Source organism: Talpa europaea (genome assembly GCF_964194135.1).
Source record: "Talpa europaea genome assembly, chromosome: X".
NCBI lineage: Eukaryota > Metazoa > Chordata > Mammalia > Eulipotyphla > Talpidae > Talpa > Talpa europaea.
In genome coordinates this window covers 8,145,500-8,164,502 of record NC_140081.1, presented here as the reverse complement: position 1 = coordinate 8,164,502, position 19,003 = coordinate 8,145,500, and the positions used below count along the sequence as shown (strand labels likewise).

The 19,003-nt window shown below is 44.8% G+C and overlaps 1 protein-coding gene across 1 annotated transcript; it reads right to left on the bottom strand.

The window, feature by feature from the left end:
• Positions 1–11,506: 11,506 nt before the first annotated feature.
• On the bottom strand, positions 11,507–19,003 carry SCML1 (Scm polycomb group protein like 1; the record flags this gene model as incomplete). Its single annotated transcript, XM_084258191.1, has 6 exons — positions 11,507–11,641; positions 14,267–14,395; positions 16,065–16,169; positions 17,197–17,271; positions 17,699–17,779; positions 18,974–19,003. The coding sequence occupies 6 exons, from the start codon at positions 19,001–19,003 to the stop codon at positions 11,507–11,509; spliced, it is 555 nt and encodes a 184-aa protein (XP_084114317.1).

Genomic DNA, 19,003 nt, shown 5'->3' with positions numbered 1-19,003 from the left:
CAGCATGTCCGTGATTGCTTCAGCCTCCCTGTCTTCTGTCTTCAAAATGTACCCAGAAGACCTACTGCTTCTCAGTAGAACAGAAGCCTCCACAGGCCCCTCGGAAGCAGACGCATAAAGCTGAGCAACGTCTAGATGGCGAGGAAGGCATTTGTAATTACATGAAGAATCTCCAGCCACACATTTCTCTGTGTTGTAACAAGGAATGTCCTTTTCTCTTCAGATGTCAGGTCTGGTTGGGTGAGAAATGTCGGCTCCGTGGTCAGCCCTGAGTGTTGAGCCAGCATGTTCCATCCCCTGGCCCTGGGATGGGTTCCTGGAACAGATCTCCCCAGCCACCCCCATCTGTGGGCTTTGCCATTCATCACTGGGGGCCCTTGGTGAGAGTCTGCGTGGTGGGGACCAGCTGGAGTATGGGGAGACCTGGCCCTTGAGATCTGTGGAGGCCGCATACAGACCGTCGCATGGGGAGCCAGGTTGTGTTACCTCAGCAGCGAGGTGCTCCTCCTACCCCCACCTACCCAGGGCAGTGGAAACTAGAATCCACATGGCTCCTCGCAGGCCAGGAATCAGGAAGAGGTCGAAGAGCCAGCGTGGGCCTACAAGTCCTGCCGGCTCCCTTCCGTACTCCCCCTTCCCCCAGGCAGAAGTGCGCGGCCCTTCGCACACACACCTGAAGAACAACTGGCAGCCTGGGCCTATGGCTCCTGGCCTGCAGCACGTCATTCCCACAGGGCTCACACAGTGGGCCACTGGCAAACTCGGGCCCTTCATTTTTCAGCTGGATTCAGCCTCATGTGGCCACTCTCACTCCCACCCCTCACATGGGTCGCCCCTGTATCTCCAGGCTTCAGCCATGCAGGAGCCCTAGGCTTTTTCTCATGACTAAACATCACATCTCTTCTCAAAAAAAAAAAAAAAATTGCAGGGTCAACTACTTAGAAAACTGCCTTTCAAGAGTCTTTGAAGACATCTGATTAGTCACCAGGAGTGTTGACATTTGCACAGACTTGTCAAGATGGCTGCCGCTGGCGTCAGTACAGAAATGACAAAAAATGGAACAAGTTACAAAGATCCCATATTTGAGGGTAATGATGCTCTTGGTAAAGTGAAAACTAGATGATCTAGAGGGAAAAAAAAAGAAAGATTTAAAGGGTAGATACTATCCTAACCAAGGAAGTCCTTGACAGTGAGTAGAAACTTCTAAAGTGAAGTCAAAGATTTGTTTCGATTCAAAGGCAAAACTTGCACACTTTATTCTTGAAAAAATACATCTGCAATTATGAAAACACCAAGCAAGGAGGGAGGGAGGGAAGGAGGAAGGAAGGAAGACGGAAGGAAGAACGGAGGAAGGAAAGGTGGCCAATTACTGAGAAAATATGTCAGTATAGTCATTATCTTCATCAATAACACAATTAATAAAAACAGCAGGGAAGGATTTAGATTCTGTTTTTAAAGTGAGGAAATGGAAGCCCAAGAGAGTTTTCTGTGAAAGTAAAAGGTTTTGAAGCATCAACAGCTCAAGAATGTGTACTTTGCAATAATTCTAAAATATTGGGTTTAAAGCCCAATGAACCCACAAGAATTTGGATCCATCGGGGACAAAAACCAGTATGAATTAGTGTAGAGTCTGAATGACAGATTTTTTTTCAATTATTTTCAAGATCATTCCATTAATTGGAACACCCAGAGTACTTTGTACAACTGTAAAGGGGAGATTTCAAACTCAAGAATGGGGATGCCAAGTCTCTAAAAGCCACATTCAAAAGCTGCTAAGCTGAAAACTTTAACAGCAGGAAAAAAAAGCGATGGAGGTCATTCTGGCCGACTTTACTGCTCATTAAATAAAAAAGGCAATTTTCCAGAACAACCAGGTCAAATAACTGACCTCCCACATCAAAGAAACAAAATAGGGTATATTTGAGGTCCTTAGGGTGCCATTTTAATAAATTGATATTTTATTTTAATTAACATATTGGTTGATTTCATAGTGAGTAGTACATCTAAAGGCTTGAAAGAAGTAGTTCCAGAATAGTGCAAATAATCCATGGGCAACTATTATTAGACCAGGGGATTGCTAAGCAAGGTGAGATTTTACCTGTATCCTGGCAAGATTTTGAACATGTTCAAGTTACAGGAGATGAAATGTTGAGGTTTACTATAGTAACCCAACTTGTAGGTTATTTTTCATCCAACTATTCTACACATACACTCAAAAATGTAGTCTCATTCTGCTAATAAAGATAAATAAAGGTCACCTGGAAACTCTGCTAAGTCATTTTTAAATCTAAGGTTTGAGAACCCAGTCAATAAGTAAGAATGTTAATAAACCCTTTGCAAGAATAGTGCCATGATGTCAGTCCCGAATGGCACTGGGAATTTGGGTTTATTTATGATCGCGTCTAATAAGAGGCTTGAAGATTCTTCATCAATGCAGAAATTTTCACTGGGACACATTTTGAGCCATAGTAAGAAATACCACACTGAGCAGACCAAACTCTTGGAGAGCGGGGGCTGCGTCTTCTTTATCTCAAGGTTTCTCCACCTCGGCTGTATTGACACTTGGGACTGGCTGTTTCTCTGTTGCAGGGACTGCATGGTGCTGTAGGATGTGCAGCAGTATCTCTGTTCTCTACCCATGAGATGCCAGGAGCACCCTCTCTCTGCCCCAATTTTTTCAACAAAATTGTCTGGAGACATTTTCAGGAATCCCCTGGTTGGCAAAGCCACCCCTGGTTGAGAACCACCGCTTTATCTCAAGGGTCTGCCTTACACCTGGCCCACAGCAAGAGCTCAACAATCCTTTGAAGAATAAATTTAATCAAAAAAGCAATCAGGAGGAGAGCCCGGTAGCTGTGGTCTCTGGTGCCCTACTCATATTTTTCTGGTTTATTACCGCAAGGCTGATCAGACCAGGAAACTATCATAATAGTGGAATGTCCATTCATTCATCGGAAGGGCCATCCTTCATCCAGCACGTAATGGGCTCTCTAGAAGTTTCTCCCTAGTAAACAGGGTCCGGCAGGACTGCTCCATCTCAGAAAGGCCGGGGCTCAGCCAGTGCTGAAGGGATGCCTCATCATCTTACCAACAGCATGAAACCAGAAGCACTTTGGGGTGACTATTCATCAGTCTTCTTTCCAAGGGCAGCAGAACCCTGGAACTTACAAACATTGCCAGGAAGTTAAGTGTTTTTTTTCCCTTCATGCCTTACCTAAATCCTTACTTTACTCAAGCCCAGTTTTTTGTTTGTCCTTAATGGAAACAAAGGCCAAATCTCTTCCTTTTAGTAGTTCCTTATTTAAACACCAGATTTTTTTTTTTTTTTGCAGCCTCCTTAAAGAGTCCCATCTCCTCACACTCTCTGAGCTCCTATTTTATTATCCTTCTGTCACTTTGTTGCTCTTTCTCCAATTTCTCCATCTACTTTGTAGAATCAAGAACTCCAGGTAGGTGATGAAAATGTCCTACAATTGATTGTGACGGTGGTTGTCCAACTCTGTGAATATACTAAAGCAAAAGCATTGGCTTGTACACTTTCAATGGGTGAATTGTATGGTATGTGAATTATCTCAATAAAGTTGTTATCATTTGAAAATAATAAAAGAACCCCAGATAGAAATTGAGAACCGACTGTGGGTCCCATGAAGCCGCCTAGAACTGAGTAACTCCGCGCCCTCCTTGCTCAGGGACGGCCCTGTTACTCTGGCTCCATTCTCTGGTGGGCCTCACCCTCCTGGACTGTTGTGTTCCCATGTCCACACTTCCCTTGGGCCTCCGCCGTCTCACTGCCCCAGGTTTTCCCATAAGGTCAGAACTTTCTTGGGAATCTCACTCCCAGGTCTCACCTTTTGGAATCTGGAACCCCTTTCTCCAGGGTGTTTGCTCCGGACAGACCTGCCTCATAGTTCTCTACCAGAGTTTAAACTGTATTTGGCCGCAGGCCTCTTAATTCAAACAAAACCCTGAGGGGACGATCAGGGCGCAAAAACAGCACCAGGGACAGACGAGCACAAGGGACCGTAGCAATGGCGCCCGGGGGAACTGGCGGTGGGATTTCACGGGGCCTACACCTGAGAGGAGAGAGCAAACACTGCACGAAAATGAACAATGATGTAAAATACATATAAATATAAAAATAAAATAAAATAACAAAACAGCACAGCACAGCAGCTGCTCAGGCCTGGTGCCTTGTCCTTCCTCGGACAGGTGTGGCTGAGAGAGGCTGAGGTGATGCGGCGGCAGCTTCAGGCATCACCCCTCTCCCCCACCGTCCCCATCAGGACTCTGAACACCAGAGCGATGCACCTTCCACTATTTTGTCTTGCTTACCTCGTCCTGGGAGGAGAGGAGACATGGGGGCGCCTGCGGGTTTACCACCTCTGAGCTCAGACGAGGGGACCAGGGTCCTGGCAGTCAGTGCGGTGGGGACCCAGAGAGAGGGCCAAGCTCCTCGCCAAACAAAGGCTCAGTCCCCGCTTCCAGGGTGCCAGCAGGTGTTGGTCCCCAAGGGGGCAGATGGCAGTGGAGACACTCGAAAGGCGTCTCCCTGGCGGCAAGGCTCCCGCTGGGCGAGCAGGCTGGGGTCTTTCTGTTGTGCTTGTTAACAAGTGATGTTTTTTAAATGCGGCTTTATGATTTCAAGTACTGTGCTAATGGATACCCACTAACAAGGTCTTCATGACATGGCAGAAGCCTTGGGGGTGTCTCGTTAAGGCAGGGAGAAGGCATTTTGTGAAGAGAGTATCTTCTGTGAGTGAATGGGTGCTCCTGAGGTACTTGAGGGCCAATAGAACAGTCTGTTTTCTTTGTGCGACTGGCGAGCACCACCGGGCAGGCTGTGGGCAGCCAGATAATGGAAGACTGATTCTTGAAGCTCAGAGACCTTTTATTGCAACTGTTTTCAATGGGGATCTTTTCAAAATGCATCCAGCATCTCTGCAAAGGAAACCTTTCCTTGAGTAGGCCTTTGTCAGGGGCATTGGGACTGGCCTGGGCAGGAATGACATGATGCCCCCTGGGCCGGATCTCCTGCCACAGGGCCCACCCCACACTGGTACCTCTCTTCTTTTCCTTTTGTTCTTTTATGTCAAGCTCTTCTAATGGGGGCCCTTCTTGGCTTCTGCAACAGCAGGGCCTATGCAGACAACTCGCACTGATCTGTCAGCCTGTCGCGGCCTGGCCTACTGCATCTTCACCAGCCAGTGACGCCCAGCCCAGTGCCAGCTCCGGGAAGATCTCACCCAGCTCCTGTCCTCTCCAGGTGTCTCTGAGACTCCCCGCAGGGGCCTGAACTGCAAGGGAAGGCCTGGCATAAGCGTGCCCTGGCTGTGTGTGGTCCCTGCCCCAGGCCACCAGTCCGGCCCTTCCGCTCCTGGCTTGTTCTGGGTCTTGGACAAAGCTGATCTGTGGCAGACGCCAGAGGAACTGTCTTGACACATGGCCTCAGAACCCCCTGTCCTGTTGGTCTCCTCCTCAGATCTCTCCTTTGCACCCACCGTGAAGCTACAACTCCATAGAGCCCCTTAAAGTCATCGCAAAAAGTAGTCAAGTTCAACTAATTTATTGAAACTTCTCTCTCTCCACTCTCTCCTTTGCCTTTTTGCTTTTTTTGTGGACTAACTAAACTCACAGGGAAAGTAAAATGGCAGCATAAGTCCCCCTTCACCAGACCGACACAGCACTGGAAATCCAGACACACCAAACAGAAATATCTGGAATCTATAATTCAGTTTGCACAAAAGATGTGCTGCTTGGTTCCTCTCAATTATCTGCTCAGCGTGATTCCAAACACGGTACATTATTCAAAAGTGGTTTCCACTCTCATAGCTGTATGTAAACTTAGAAGGCAAGGCGACCAACAGCCAACATCTTATCAGTGATATGGCGTGAAAATGTCTGAGCAGGAACAGCCTCGGAGTGGTAGACCTTTAATGACTTACGAGGATGGACTCTAAATACACTGATTATGAAATGTATGCAAAAATTCAAATTCTGAAAGAATGAACAGACTCATTGCGGTTCAATATTTTCTCCCACACCCCAGTTCATCATCTTCCGTACCCCACTGGGTTCAAACGAAATGAGAATATGCTCAATCTTTCAATTGGCTGAATGAACCTTAAATTCTCCCCTTGCCTCCCCAGTGGCGCAGGGGTTAAAGTCTCAGGGCTATCAAGCTTATCCGCGGCCAGGGAGCTACCCACATGGCGCAGCAGACCTCTCCTGTTCTCGCCCGCTGCTCCCCTCGGCAGTGGATTTCAGTAGATCTGCCTGTTCTGCTCCCTACTCTGTCTCTGGTGAATCCTCTCACTCCCTCTCCCCTGCACCTCTGGCCTGTACCCCAGCTCTTGTATGCATAAATAAATAAAATAAATCTTTAAAAAAGTTAAATTCTTCCCTAGATCCAGGCATCCCTCTGTCTTGAAATGTGGAAGATCCCCTCCCCCTCATCAAGATGTTTCCATGTGTGAAAGAGCAGTTTGTCACCACACCTGGGGGCGCCGGGCAGAAGTTAGGGAGTATGGGTTTTCGAGAGTCTGGATTCAATCCTCACAGCTCCGCCTCGCCGCGTGACTTTGAGCCAGTCATTTCCGCTCTCTCTGCCCGTCTCCTGCTCGGGGAAACGGGAGTGATAGTGGAACGCCTGCGAGCACATGAGCCAACACTGCTGGCACCAGGGACCAAGTGCTCAGCCTTTTTGAATAGCCATCGGGAGCAAGGCCCACAGGGGGCACGGACGCTCCGGGTTTCACAAAGCCGTGGGCTCCAGCCCGCATCTTTTCAGATTCCCCTTGGGTCAAGAGGTTGGTAGGCCGCAGGTTCATGCCCAGCCTCGAGATCACTAGTAGCTGAAGCACGTCCTCGTGATCTCATTTTCTTCCTTCTGGCCTACAAGCAGGAAGGGTCCCTTAGCCGCGGGCCGGAAGAGGAGGCAAGGGCTGGGAGCAAGTGCCTCAGAGGTGAGGCTGACCAGGAAATCAAGGTGAGCTGCGGGCCTCGCCCTCCCTCCTAGGGCTCCCTGTCTGTGAAACCCGACTCCCTGCGTCCTCTGGGTGCCTGATGACATCATGCCAAGCGCCTGGAGCGGCAAGGCGGGTCTCGGCTCACCTGCAGTGTGGGGGTGAGGGGGGAGGCAGTCACCGGCCCTGCAGGTGCCGGTCATTCCCTAGGTAGGGAGTGTGCGGCCGGCCCCGGATGCCTGCAAGCTTGGGGGCCGGGCTATCTGCAGCCAACTCCCTTTTTACAAACCCTTCTTGTGAACAGCGGGTGTCTTGCAGCAGGCATGTCTCTATTTGATTTAGAAAACAAATTTGCTTTACAAGAGATAACTGCAGCTTCTTTTTTTCAGTGACAGAGCTTTCCTGAGTGCCCTTTAAAGGCTGTCTCCTCCGTGAGCAACCTTTCAGGACCGCAGCTAGGAGATACATTGGGGGCAACAGTATTTGAAATAACTACAGAAAAGGGTTTTTGAGGTGAGGGTAGAAAATGGATCCCTTCTTCATTGGATGTGAAAGCTGCTGACCTGGCCACCTCGGGAAGATGAGCCTTTGCATTAAAACCTCACCGCCTCTCCTGCAGCCCGCTGGGAGGAGAACACCCCGTACCCGCTCGCTCCGAGGGCGGAGCCGCGCGCCCTCTGCTGGCAGCCTGGGGGCGCCCACAGGCCCTGCCGCTCCGCGCCCCGAGACTGGCGCCTGCTGACTGGCCTTGGTCCACTGCAGGAAGCTGGCCTGTGGGCCCCTTAGGACATCCCTGGGAAGGCTCCAGACAGAACATCCTGAGGGCCTCCTCCCCCTCGGGAATGGCAAACTGCCCCGGCCAGGCCTGGGAGAGGCTGGCTCTGCCCGGCCTTTCACGCTCCCTTGGCAGCAGAAGGGGAGGGGGCGGCGGCTGCAAAGTGTAAGGAGCTGAACGCAGGAGCTGAACCTTTGTGCGGACAGAAAAAGGCGAGCCGGGGAGGGCGCTGAGGGGTGGGACTGCCCGGGAGGCAGTGCGGGGCCGGAGAAGGAGGGCGGCGGGCTGGGGACGCGAGGCCCAGACGCAGGACACTGGCCCGCCGGGGCTCAGCTGCGGAAGCGCGGCCCCGCCTCGCTCTGCCGATGCCTGTCCTTGCCCTGCCCGTGCCTGGCAACCCCAGGGGAGCTGGAGACCCCCAGCGCGCGAGCCTGCCCCCAGAGCTTCCCAGGGGTCGGGCGGGGGGTGCCGCGCAGTGGGGGGGAAAAGCGCAGGGGGATGCCCCCGGGTGTCAGGCGGAGGTGGGGTCCGGAGCCCACGCGGCGTGGGTCGCAGGCTCGCCCCTCCCGTCCTCGCCTCCCCCGCAGGTGGGGGCCACAGCCTGGCGCGCGAGCAGGCGGCCAGAAGCCCCGCGGGGGCAGGGAGAAAGGGGCGCCTCCCGCCGCCGCAGCTACCCCTGCCCGCCAGACTCCAACTGCGGGGGCGTGACGTGCCCTGGGGGCCCTCTAGGGGTGCTGTGCACCCTCTTCATTTACATTCTACTCCATTCAGCTCCTGCAGGGGATGGCCCTCAGGGTCGCTGGCCACAGCACCCCTAACATCAGAGGTGATCCCCTAACCCCAGAGTTGCTCTAGCAGAGCAGGGAGAATGGGCAAGCTCGACCTGAGTCTGCGCTCACGAGAGAGCTGCTTTCCAGGCCGTGTCCTCAACCTGCTGGACAAGATGGGGGAAGCGTGGGGAGCTAGGGGAGGCCAGCTCCGCCATGTGTTCCAAAGGCAGGCCCTGGTTTGCACCCCTACTCCACAGTCCCTGGATCAGCCTCTGTGGACTTAGAAATACAGGCAAGTCCTAGCACCCCACTGAAGAAACAGCCCCAGAAATTCAGACTTTCTTCACTCACTCAGCTGGAAGTAAAAGCCCTCTGTGGCTTGAACAAGCAGCCCTGCTCCTGCCAATTACACTGCCGCTAGTCACGACGTTGAATTTTTCACTTCTAGTGTTACAGAAAGGCCTGGCTCTTCCACATGTATCGAGGGGCCCGAGTTTTAAACTCTGGGAAATCCTACTTTGGAACTCGTGCTGGAAGACTTTCCAAAGACTGCAAGTCACAGAGAGGAAAGTAAATGCTCCCTGTGCCCAGAGCGCTTCAGTGCTCGAGTCGGAGGATTCTGCTGGCCATGGAAGGCCAAGGATGGACTGAGAGGCAACACTGGAGGAAGAGCCGTTGAAAACCCTGAGCGCTCACAGGGGGCTAACCCGGCATGACTATTCTCTAAAAGTTTACAGAGCAGACAGTGGAAAACAAGTGGTGCTGAATCGCCGAAGCCTTAGCAGGTCGACACCCCATCCCAGCCGGTTACGACTCATCCCCAAACCTCGGCCAGGGCCTCGTCTCCAGTGTTGCTGCGAAGCAACAGCGGGAAGTTCCTGACTCCAAAGCACTGAGCAGAAGCTCCTGGGGCCCTGGTGGGGTGAGAGGTCTGAGCATGAAGGCCATTCAGCTACACCCAAGCCTTGCCGGGCGGTCCCCCCTGTAAGTTAGGGAGCTGACAGCAGAGAGGCACCATGGCTTCCGGCTCCCGACGTAAGAGCAGCCAGGATACCAAGCAGCTTGACATATGAACTCGAGGGGGTGAGACAGCTGGGGGCCCTGGCATTTTCTAGCACACTGGCATCATCAGTAACATTGTGAATTCTGAAGTTCTGAGCAGATCAAGATCAATGGTTTAACTTCTTACTGCACCCCTGGAGCCTCATTTAAAATCCCTACAAGCAATCAACCTTTTGCTCCCAGGAATCTACCTGCAGATAGAGGTAGAGGTCAAGTGCTCAATCAAGCATTTGGACATATAAAACCACAAACTTACTAGACACTGCTTCCTTTTCAACTATAACAAAACTCACATTAATGCAATGCAGTGAAAGCAAGTAAAATCAAATCTGAGGCTTGACATTAACTGTTGTAGTTATTTAACTTTATTATATTTTAAAATCTGAAAACCGTAAAACAATATTAATACAAAACCTGAGAACTGTTCAGCTGGGCACAGCATCTTCATACAAACAATTTGAAGGAAGGCCGAGTTTAAATTAGAATCTTGTCTTATAACACCAATGGAATAACACAGATGAAACCACTCTTTAAATCACCTATGCCCAGGAAATTGGTTGCATTTGTTTATAAAGTACGCTTGGTTTTCTAAAGATGAAATGTACATTCTTGCCCCTGGTGAACATTTTATTGGCATCTGTGACAAATGGCTAATACAATTAGCACCAATTCCCATAACTTATAAACTTTTTACCAAATGTCATACAACATAACAACAATATAATAAATAAAATAATTAACTATGAACATGTTTCACTTGAAAGTTGTAATTTTTAAAATAAAGTCCAAAATGAGAAATCAGAACTAATGCACCTTCCAACATTCAGCAGAACAAATGGCTCAGAAAGCAAATTAAGTATAATAAACATTGCACATGACAGAGACCGTCCCTGCAAGGAAACCCTGAAGGGCGAGTTGCGAGGTAAGAGTGATGGTAGATGATGTGCACTTTTTACAGAATAAAAACTTCTCACTATGTATACATACAGATAAACATGTATGTATGTATAGACAGAGTTCATCTTTACCGCTATAGAAGTGCAGAGTGCCATTTTAAATTCAAAAATAATAGATTCACTTTTGTGTAAACTTCAGATACAGAATAAAATATAAATATGAAACAGTAATAAAACACATTACTGTTTTATTGAGGAATAAAAACCAACAATAAAACATCTTTTAAGAATTTGGACACAGGCATTTTCATAGAGATGTGAGCAATGAATGCCTAGTTAACTGTCCAAGCTTTGGCAAAATATAGATGTTTTAAAATAATAGGTACCATACTCCATCCAACCACCCTTGTACTATATCTCTGTATAAAATGACCACTGATCTAGCTTGTAATTACGAGCTGGTAAGAACACCTCCTGGCACACTTAGACTTGCCCTTATTTTCTTGAAATGTGAACAAATACAACATCCAGGGAAGTAGTAAGGAAAATTACTTATATGGCTATTCCCTTTTGGGACACTGGTAGAACATGAACAAAACACTTCAGTAACAGACAAAATATTTAGAAAGAGATGGTACCTACAGTTGAATCTTCAAAAGTTCTCTAAGGAAAACTCATGGATTTCATTAGTGACCTTGTCTATCCCTGACATTTGCTCTTTGGGATTTAGCTAATTTGGTTCTTTCTATAAACTTCAAGGTGTGTTGTCTGTTTCCCACATGAAGAATATTTGTAAACTATACAATAACATTAATAAAAAGATTTAAAGAATAAACTACCAATTTGAATATGCTAATAACAACTAAATGTTGATATTATTACAGAAGTCAACTGAAATATAAACATATTCTGCCATTCTGGATGCTGTATATTTTCAGAGGAACAAAATACACCACAAAAGCTCCTACAAGCAGAAAAATGACTTTATGCCAAGATGGCATTGGTCTTTCCAGAATTAAGACCAATCTAAATCTGCATTTTTTAATTGTCAAAGTATTTTTCATCTTTAAGCTTTTCAATGTAGTGGGTCAACTTCACGGCTGTCCCCAGCTTCAGTCCCATGTACTTTATCATCATGTCACTATTGAGTAGCAGCAGAGCCTTCCCATCAATGTCCTAGAGGGAAAAGTAACAGTAGTAACGCTTTTTATATTTATCAGAAGAGTTATTTCCTTATAAGAATATGTAACAGCAATTAGAGGATCAGCTCATTCCAGATATATGTTCTCTGACTATGCATCTGCCTTATTAAAGTGATTAAAAATATTAGTTTGTACAGTCAAGCAACATATGATCATTTACAAATTTACTTCAAAATTCAAGAAAAAGGAAATTTTTAACCTAATATCTTAAAATGTTCTAAGAGTCAAACTATCTAATTTTAAACACTGTGTTGACTAAAATACCCCCCGACTATGACAAAGAGTACAAACTAGGAGTGGCAGGAAAGAATTTCAGATGGCCATTAACTTTCCAGAGTTAGAGATCGGAGCTTGTATGGAAAAATCAGTTGATCGGGTCCCCCCTCCATCCACATTGATCCACACCGATCCAACTGAAGGGCCTGCACAGAGGTCACTCAGAGGCATTAGAGCGGGAAGACCGGACCAAGAGATACATTACATGTTCCCTGAAGAGGTCAGTGACGGGGGCGAGTGTCTGATGATCAGTATGTTTCAGAAACTTTATCACTTCATCCACTGTCCAGGTTGCCGGATCCTCAGGGAAGCGCTGTAGGTCATTTACCTCTGATGAATTTGTAGCTTCAGAGGGGGGCAAGGAGACAGAGAGAATAAAGACAAATCAAACTTGACCCGACCATTATTCTAAAGGGAGAGATGTTAGGTAGGGAATGATGGTCTCATTCCTGGAACCTTCTGCTAAGTATCCCGGCAAGGACCCAGGGCTCCTAGTGTAAAATCCAGTGAAAGCCTAAATAAAATGATCTAAGGATGGCTACCCAAGAGAGCCCCATCTTGGGCCTCCCCTGGTGGCGCAGTGGTTGAGCACTGGGCTGCGAAGCTGCCCGCAGCCTCTGCAGCGTCGGTTCGATCCCTGGACACTGGGGAGGGTCCCACATGGCTCGACAGACCCCTCCTGCCACGCCCAGTGCTGCCCTCAGCAGTATATTTCGTCAGTCTGCCTGCTCTGTTCCCCGCTCTGGCTCTGGTGAATTCTCTCACCCTCCCGTGCTCCTGACTGTACCCAGTGCTTGTATAAATAAATAAATAAATCTTTAAAAAAAAAGAGAGAGAGAGAGAGAGAGAGAGCCCCATCTGACCTAAATAACAAAAGTAGCTTTTGAAATTAACTTAAAGTTTCAAAGATCATAAAACATATTGAGCAATCTGAGGTCGTTTGGTCCAGACAAATACAGGAAAGATCTACTATTTGGGTTAAATTAGATGCATCTAAATTAATGTATTACTCTTTAAATATTTCTATCAATTTCTCTCAATTCTTTCTTGGTCTATCTACAGTAGGTTTATTTTACTAGCCAGCTGGAATGGAAATTCTCCAAATTTACGGTTTTACAGTTACTTGAATTAATTCACTTTAATCAATGAATTTCAATAATGCCATTATCTTTGAGAACCAAATTATTTCTTTAACTGAGTCTCACCAATGTTTTCAATGTGGACATTTTTAACACCACTTAGTCTTGTCTCTCAAGCCTTATCAGAATTTTGAAGGAAACAGGTTTTTTTTGTTTGTTTGTTTAGCTAGGTCGAAAATGACTTTAACATTATATTGAATACTTCTTTCAAGGTTAATTGTATAGTAATATATATTTTGGTTGAAGGTTTATATGTTTAAAAAAGAAATAAATGAGACATGAAATAAAGTGTTGCAACCTCAAAAAGTTTAACTGTGTTGTTCATTAAGTTATGCTGAAATGTCTTTGATTCCGAACAAGTATTCATTTGCTTACACAATAGAGTGGAGACTCCATGAAGTTAGTGTGATACCAGAAGTGGGCTTTGCAATTTGCTAGGAAGACCAAGGACGTCAACATAAAGTTGATCTTTTTGTGTGTTAATTAGGACAAAAGGGTACTGTTTCTTTCCTACCACGAGGGCTCTGGCTATCTTAGGAGCATTGTGAGTTTTCAACCAGGAGAGAAATAGAAGATTAAAAAATTCACAATGGGATCATTGTAGTAGTGGAGACGAGGCCTGTCAGCTGATTAACACAGTGCCTGCCACATAAAACACATTCAACAATACTAGTCATCATGACAAATAGCACCCAAAACCAGCCTCAAAATAGGAAAGAATCAGCTTCCACTAGCTTGCATCAAGGGTGTGGAGAATTACAGATTGTGGTAGGTGCCAGTTCACACTCACCGATGTTGGTCGGGACGCAGAGAGATGACGCTGCATGCGGGTCAGCTAAAGCGGAGCAACTCACTGTCTCAGAGTTATGTGCGAGAACTGGCTCCGCTTGGGTGAGAGCAGGCGCAGGGACATCTGCAGCTTGAATAGTAGGTGAGTAGAGACTGATGATGCTGCGAGACCCCGGGCTCTCAAAGCAGGGCCCTGCGGAGGTGCCTGGTACTGACTCATCAGGTGTGAAATAGGGCCGATATGAGTGTGAGGTTAAGAGAGGAATTGTCGGACTCTGGCTGAGGATCAGATGATCCTGGTGAGGTGAATCTAGGTCCTGATCGAGGGACTCATCTGACTGGAAAGGTGTTCCCATAGTGTTGCTCTGGGAATCATTAACTATTTGACTATCTACTGGCATAGTTGGGCTATAACTTTCCGGGTAGGAGAACACAGCTGGAGGATCCTTTTTCTTCATTTTCAGGAATTTGATCTTTTTAGAAAGCAGGTAACTATAATTTTTGTATGCATATCCAAGAAGTTTCTGAAATGACACAAACCCAGTATAAACCAACAGTGAGTAAAAAAGGAAATAAGAGAAACCCCAAGGTGGCAGCAGCTGTGCATGGGCCCTGGTAAGACCACCCTGGGCCAGTGCATGTGGGAGGAGCCATGTCCAGTGAAGAAATCCCAATGGGTCCTTAAAAGCAAAAACAAAACAAAACAAAACAAAAACAAACAAACAAAAAAAACCCAACAAAACATGGAGATGGAAAACCGCAACAAACAGCAACATGAGTCCACAGAGGCTACTATACCATGGAATGAGGGAAAAAAATCTCCAGAGCCCAAAAGTAAAGATGTGAAAAATGTATTCATCTATATTTCACACAGAGTGCAAAACTGCCATGATAAAGAAATTCAAAGAAATGGAAGAAAACTCAGAAAAACCAATGACTTTCCCAAGAAACAAAATTAACACACAAAAGATCAAAACAGACGCATCAAAAAAGAATGTAATGGGACATAAGATGTAAGAGTCAACAGAGAAGATTAAAAATACTGGAGAAAGCGATGGAAGGAGAATGGACCACATGGAAGAACAAAGCAGTGGACTTAAAGATCAGAACGCACAAAGAAACCAGGTGGAAAGAGAGAGAGAAGAAAGGGGGAAATGGAGAAACACTCCGAGAACTTTTCAACTACACAAGGAAAAGCAATGTAAGAATAACGGGCACTGCAGAGGGGGAAGAGAGAGAGAAGGGAACAGAGAAATTACGGAAGGAAATCATGGAGAACTTCTTGAACGTGGAGAAGGAAACAAATATACAAATTTATGATGAAAAGAGAACACCAGGCACCCAAGCATCATGAGACCGCCACAAAAATTTGTAGTACTGACACTTCTAAGAGTTCAAGACCAAGAAAGGCTTTCTCAGACAACAGATGAAGGAGTTTGCAAAAACTAGACCCCCCCCCCAAGAAATGTTGAAAGGAACTCTCGTATCTAAAGCAAAGAGGGGAGCAGATGCAAAGAACTGAACAAGGGCATAAATATGACCACAAAAATAAAGATAAAATGGCAGCAACAGACTTTCATGTATCAATCATTACTCTAAATGTAAATTGACCGAACTCTCCAATTAAAAGACAGAGTGGGGGCCTCCCTGGTGGCACAAGGGTTAAGCACCGCACTATGAAGCAATCCACAGCCTCTGCAGCACGAGTTCAATCCCTGGCCAGGGAGCTACTCACATGGCGAGGCTGATCTCTCCTGACTCGCCCACTGCTCCCCTCAGCAGTGTATTTCAATCCTTCTGCCTGTTCTGTTTCCCACTCTGTCTCTTGGGAGTCCTCTCACCATCCCCCCACATCTCTGGCCTGTACCTCAGCTCTTGTATGCATAAATAAATTAGAAATCTATAAGACAGAGTGTCAGTGTCTGCCTGGATTACAAAACAGTATACAACTTTCTGCTGTCACCAGGAATGCACCTGAGCTCCAAAGATAAAGATAAAAAATACCCATGTCGTACATTTCTTAAAACTAAACTTCAATATTCTACCAACAGAGTTTTAGTCTCCCGTCTGCTGCTGCGTAAGTATAGATCAGTCTTGTTAATCTCACAGTCATTAGAGCTCTCTCACTTCTGATTGGCATCTTTAGAAATCAGCTATTTATTATAGTTGTGAAAATATTTTTATAACACTTACGCGATGTTGCCACAATGATTTCATACGAAAACGTTGGAGTCTTGTAACTTTTCCATGAATGACATCAAACTTCTTATCCAGGTTTTGGATGGCTTCATAGATAACCTATTATAACATAAACTATTAGTCATTTCTATTTCAAAAGAAAAGTAACACGACCATACCAATAAGTCACATTTTGACAGCTAGAAACAAAAAAAGTTCTCGAGTGATCAGAAATTTCCTGTTTCCCACATGATGCCTGGCTTGTGGTGACAGAGAACAGTGGCTGAGAAGAGGAGCCCCAAGCTCCTACTTGGCCGCTCCACGCCACACAGCATCTGAGAAGCCCTCGTTCTGGAGAGCAGACGCGCCAGTTTCCTGAGCCCTCCCGCTTATGCAGTCACTTTAATTAAGGAAGGTGCTATCAGGGCAAAGGAAGGTGCTAAAGGTCAAATAGCCTCTTTTCATAGAATGACGGTGAACTAACAGGCAATAAGCGTTCACTCTGGAAAGAATACTGAGCCAAATAAAACAGATATGACTTTGGCTTCAAAGTATTTTAAAAGCACACAATTGACAATTAACCCCACAAAGCCTCTGAGTACATGTTCCTTACATCCCATCAGGTATGTGACTGATGAAACCTATAAAATGCACAGAAATTTCATTTGGGTAAAAACTACACTCCAGGAAGAGGCCAGAATCATTTCCTGTTCATTCATTCATGCATTCATTCAAAATTATGTAAAATATACTCTTTAAAAACTAGTGGTGGCCTGCCATTTTGTTTCAATTGAGATACCTTATTATGCATTTAGGCCTATACTAAATTTTATTCAAACCAGCCATTTTCTTTTTAAGTTTTTTTTTTTAGAGGGAATTAATATTCAATATTGAGCAATCTAGATGAAAAAGACATACATAGATTTGATCACTTAAGGGCTTTTTTAAAGCTGTAAGATCTAACCATTGCTATTTCAAAATTTTCTTCTGAATATGCTATTCAAACTAGAAATTACTAAAACTTATCACAATGGGGTGATCATCAGAAATAATTTGAGATGGCAAAATTTCAATTAATTGTATACTTTCCCTTTGTAAGATAAAGAGAATTTGTTTAATAACTACATTCAAGCTAGAACTTTCATACCTGGCAATGAGAAAGGATGTCCAGCACTGTTTTTTGGTGTCTTTCACTGTGGGCTACTCCTGATACAGGCTTTTCCTGCTAACATTTCAAAAGTTAAACAGATTATTTTCACAAGAATCAAATTAAGCACTAGGAAAAAACTATTTTAATTGTTTCTATTTTTCACCAATTTTTCAAAGGGTTTCAAGAAAGCAGAGACAAAACAGAATAAAAATTCAGGTTAACATGAGAATAGAAAGGCTAGTACTTATATCTGAAGGGCCTAGGTTTAGAGTTTTGTAATGAATAAAAACTGGTCAAAATTCCTATCATAATGAAAAGAAAAAAGTAAAATGGTTAAATGGACACTGTATAATGAAAGAAAGCACACAAATGTAGAACAGACTAGTATTTCATTAGCATGAGTTTAGAAGAGCTCTACAATAGATGAAGAATTTACATCTTTCCTTTTAAAATGACTAAGTGTTAATGTATTTGTCAAATGACAACTAATATTACTTACATTATTGATATATGAAGTATTTGGTTCATAAGCATAAAGAACAGAGTTATCATCATCATAAGCAGGTATTCGTGTCCTTATCTAAGGAAGATTTATTAACAAATTAAACGGAAAAACAGAACTAACAGCAAAATTGAGGGGTTTAATTTCATTTTCAAGGAGCTCCAAAAGCCTATCTGGGACATCAAAGGAACTTAGCCCACTGGCTACCTATGACAGGAAAAGATGGACTTGCAAAACTGCTTTCTCATTAACCTGAATATACTTCAGACATCATTTTCTATAGAACTTAACCTCTTACGTGCCTCAGGGTAGAAAAACTAGTCTTCTCATAATCTCATACCAGAATAGCTTTAAAAGCAAGTATTTCTAACCACAGAGCACAGGGTAACATGGCTTCTGATTTTTCAATAATCTAACAGTGCCACGCTGTGGACAAAATGGGAAACATTTAAGCATCTAATAATCTCTAAATCAACTTACAACATGGGGGGGGGGAGGGTAAGACAGGGTATAAATAGACAGTAAGCAAACATTACATTTCATTTAACAACTCTTTAAATATGAATTATGAACTACAGGAATAATTTTAAAATAAACATGCTTAGAAACTGTGTATGTCTTTGTTTTGAAAGACATGATAGAAACTACCTGAATTAGCCTTGTGCTGATGAGATAAGCAAAATAATATGGATTGGGCTATAGATTAGTAGTAATTAAAAATGTCATCTTATCCTTGTATAATGATTTATGATTTTCAAAGTGTGTTCACATAATTATGCCAGAAAAAATGCTCTTGGTAGGCAGGCAGTCAACATTATCTCCAATAATGAAAACCAATGGGGCTGATATAATTTAAAAGAACTGCCTTTATCAGTTAGGTGGCATGAATATCCACATCTATATGTGAGTAAAGAAATGTGTTTTCTATAAAGCCAAATTATACATAGTCAAGTAATTTGTTTTTATCCAATTTCAAGGTTCAAGAAACATATCATAGAAATTTAAAATAGCAAATCACTTCAAAAAACTGTTTGATTCTCATAATGTTGTTAAAGTTACATTAACCCTAAGACCTAGCAATTCGACTCACAGGTACTTATCCAAATAAAGGGTAGTATTTGTTCATAAAATAGCTTCTCCACAAATGTTCACATCACTCAGAACCCATCAGCTATACACTTGTGAGCTACGGATTTCACTGTATGAATTTAAATTTAGAAAAGAAACACAGCACTATGAAAAGAACAAAGAGAGTCTGAGGTGAATACAAACCACATCGACTTCGCTGGAGCCGCTAGACAT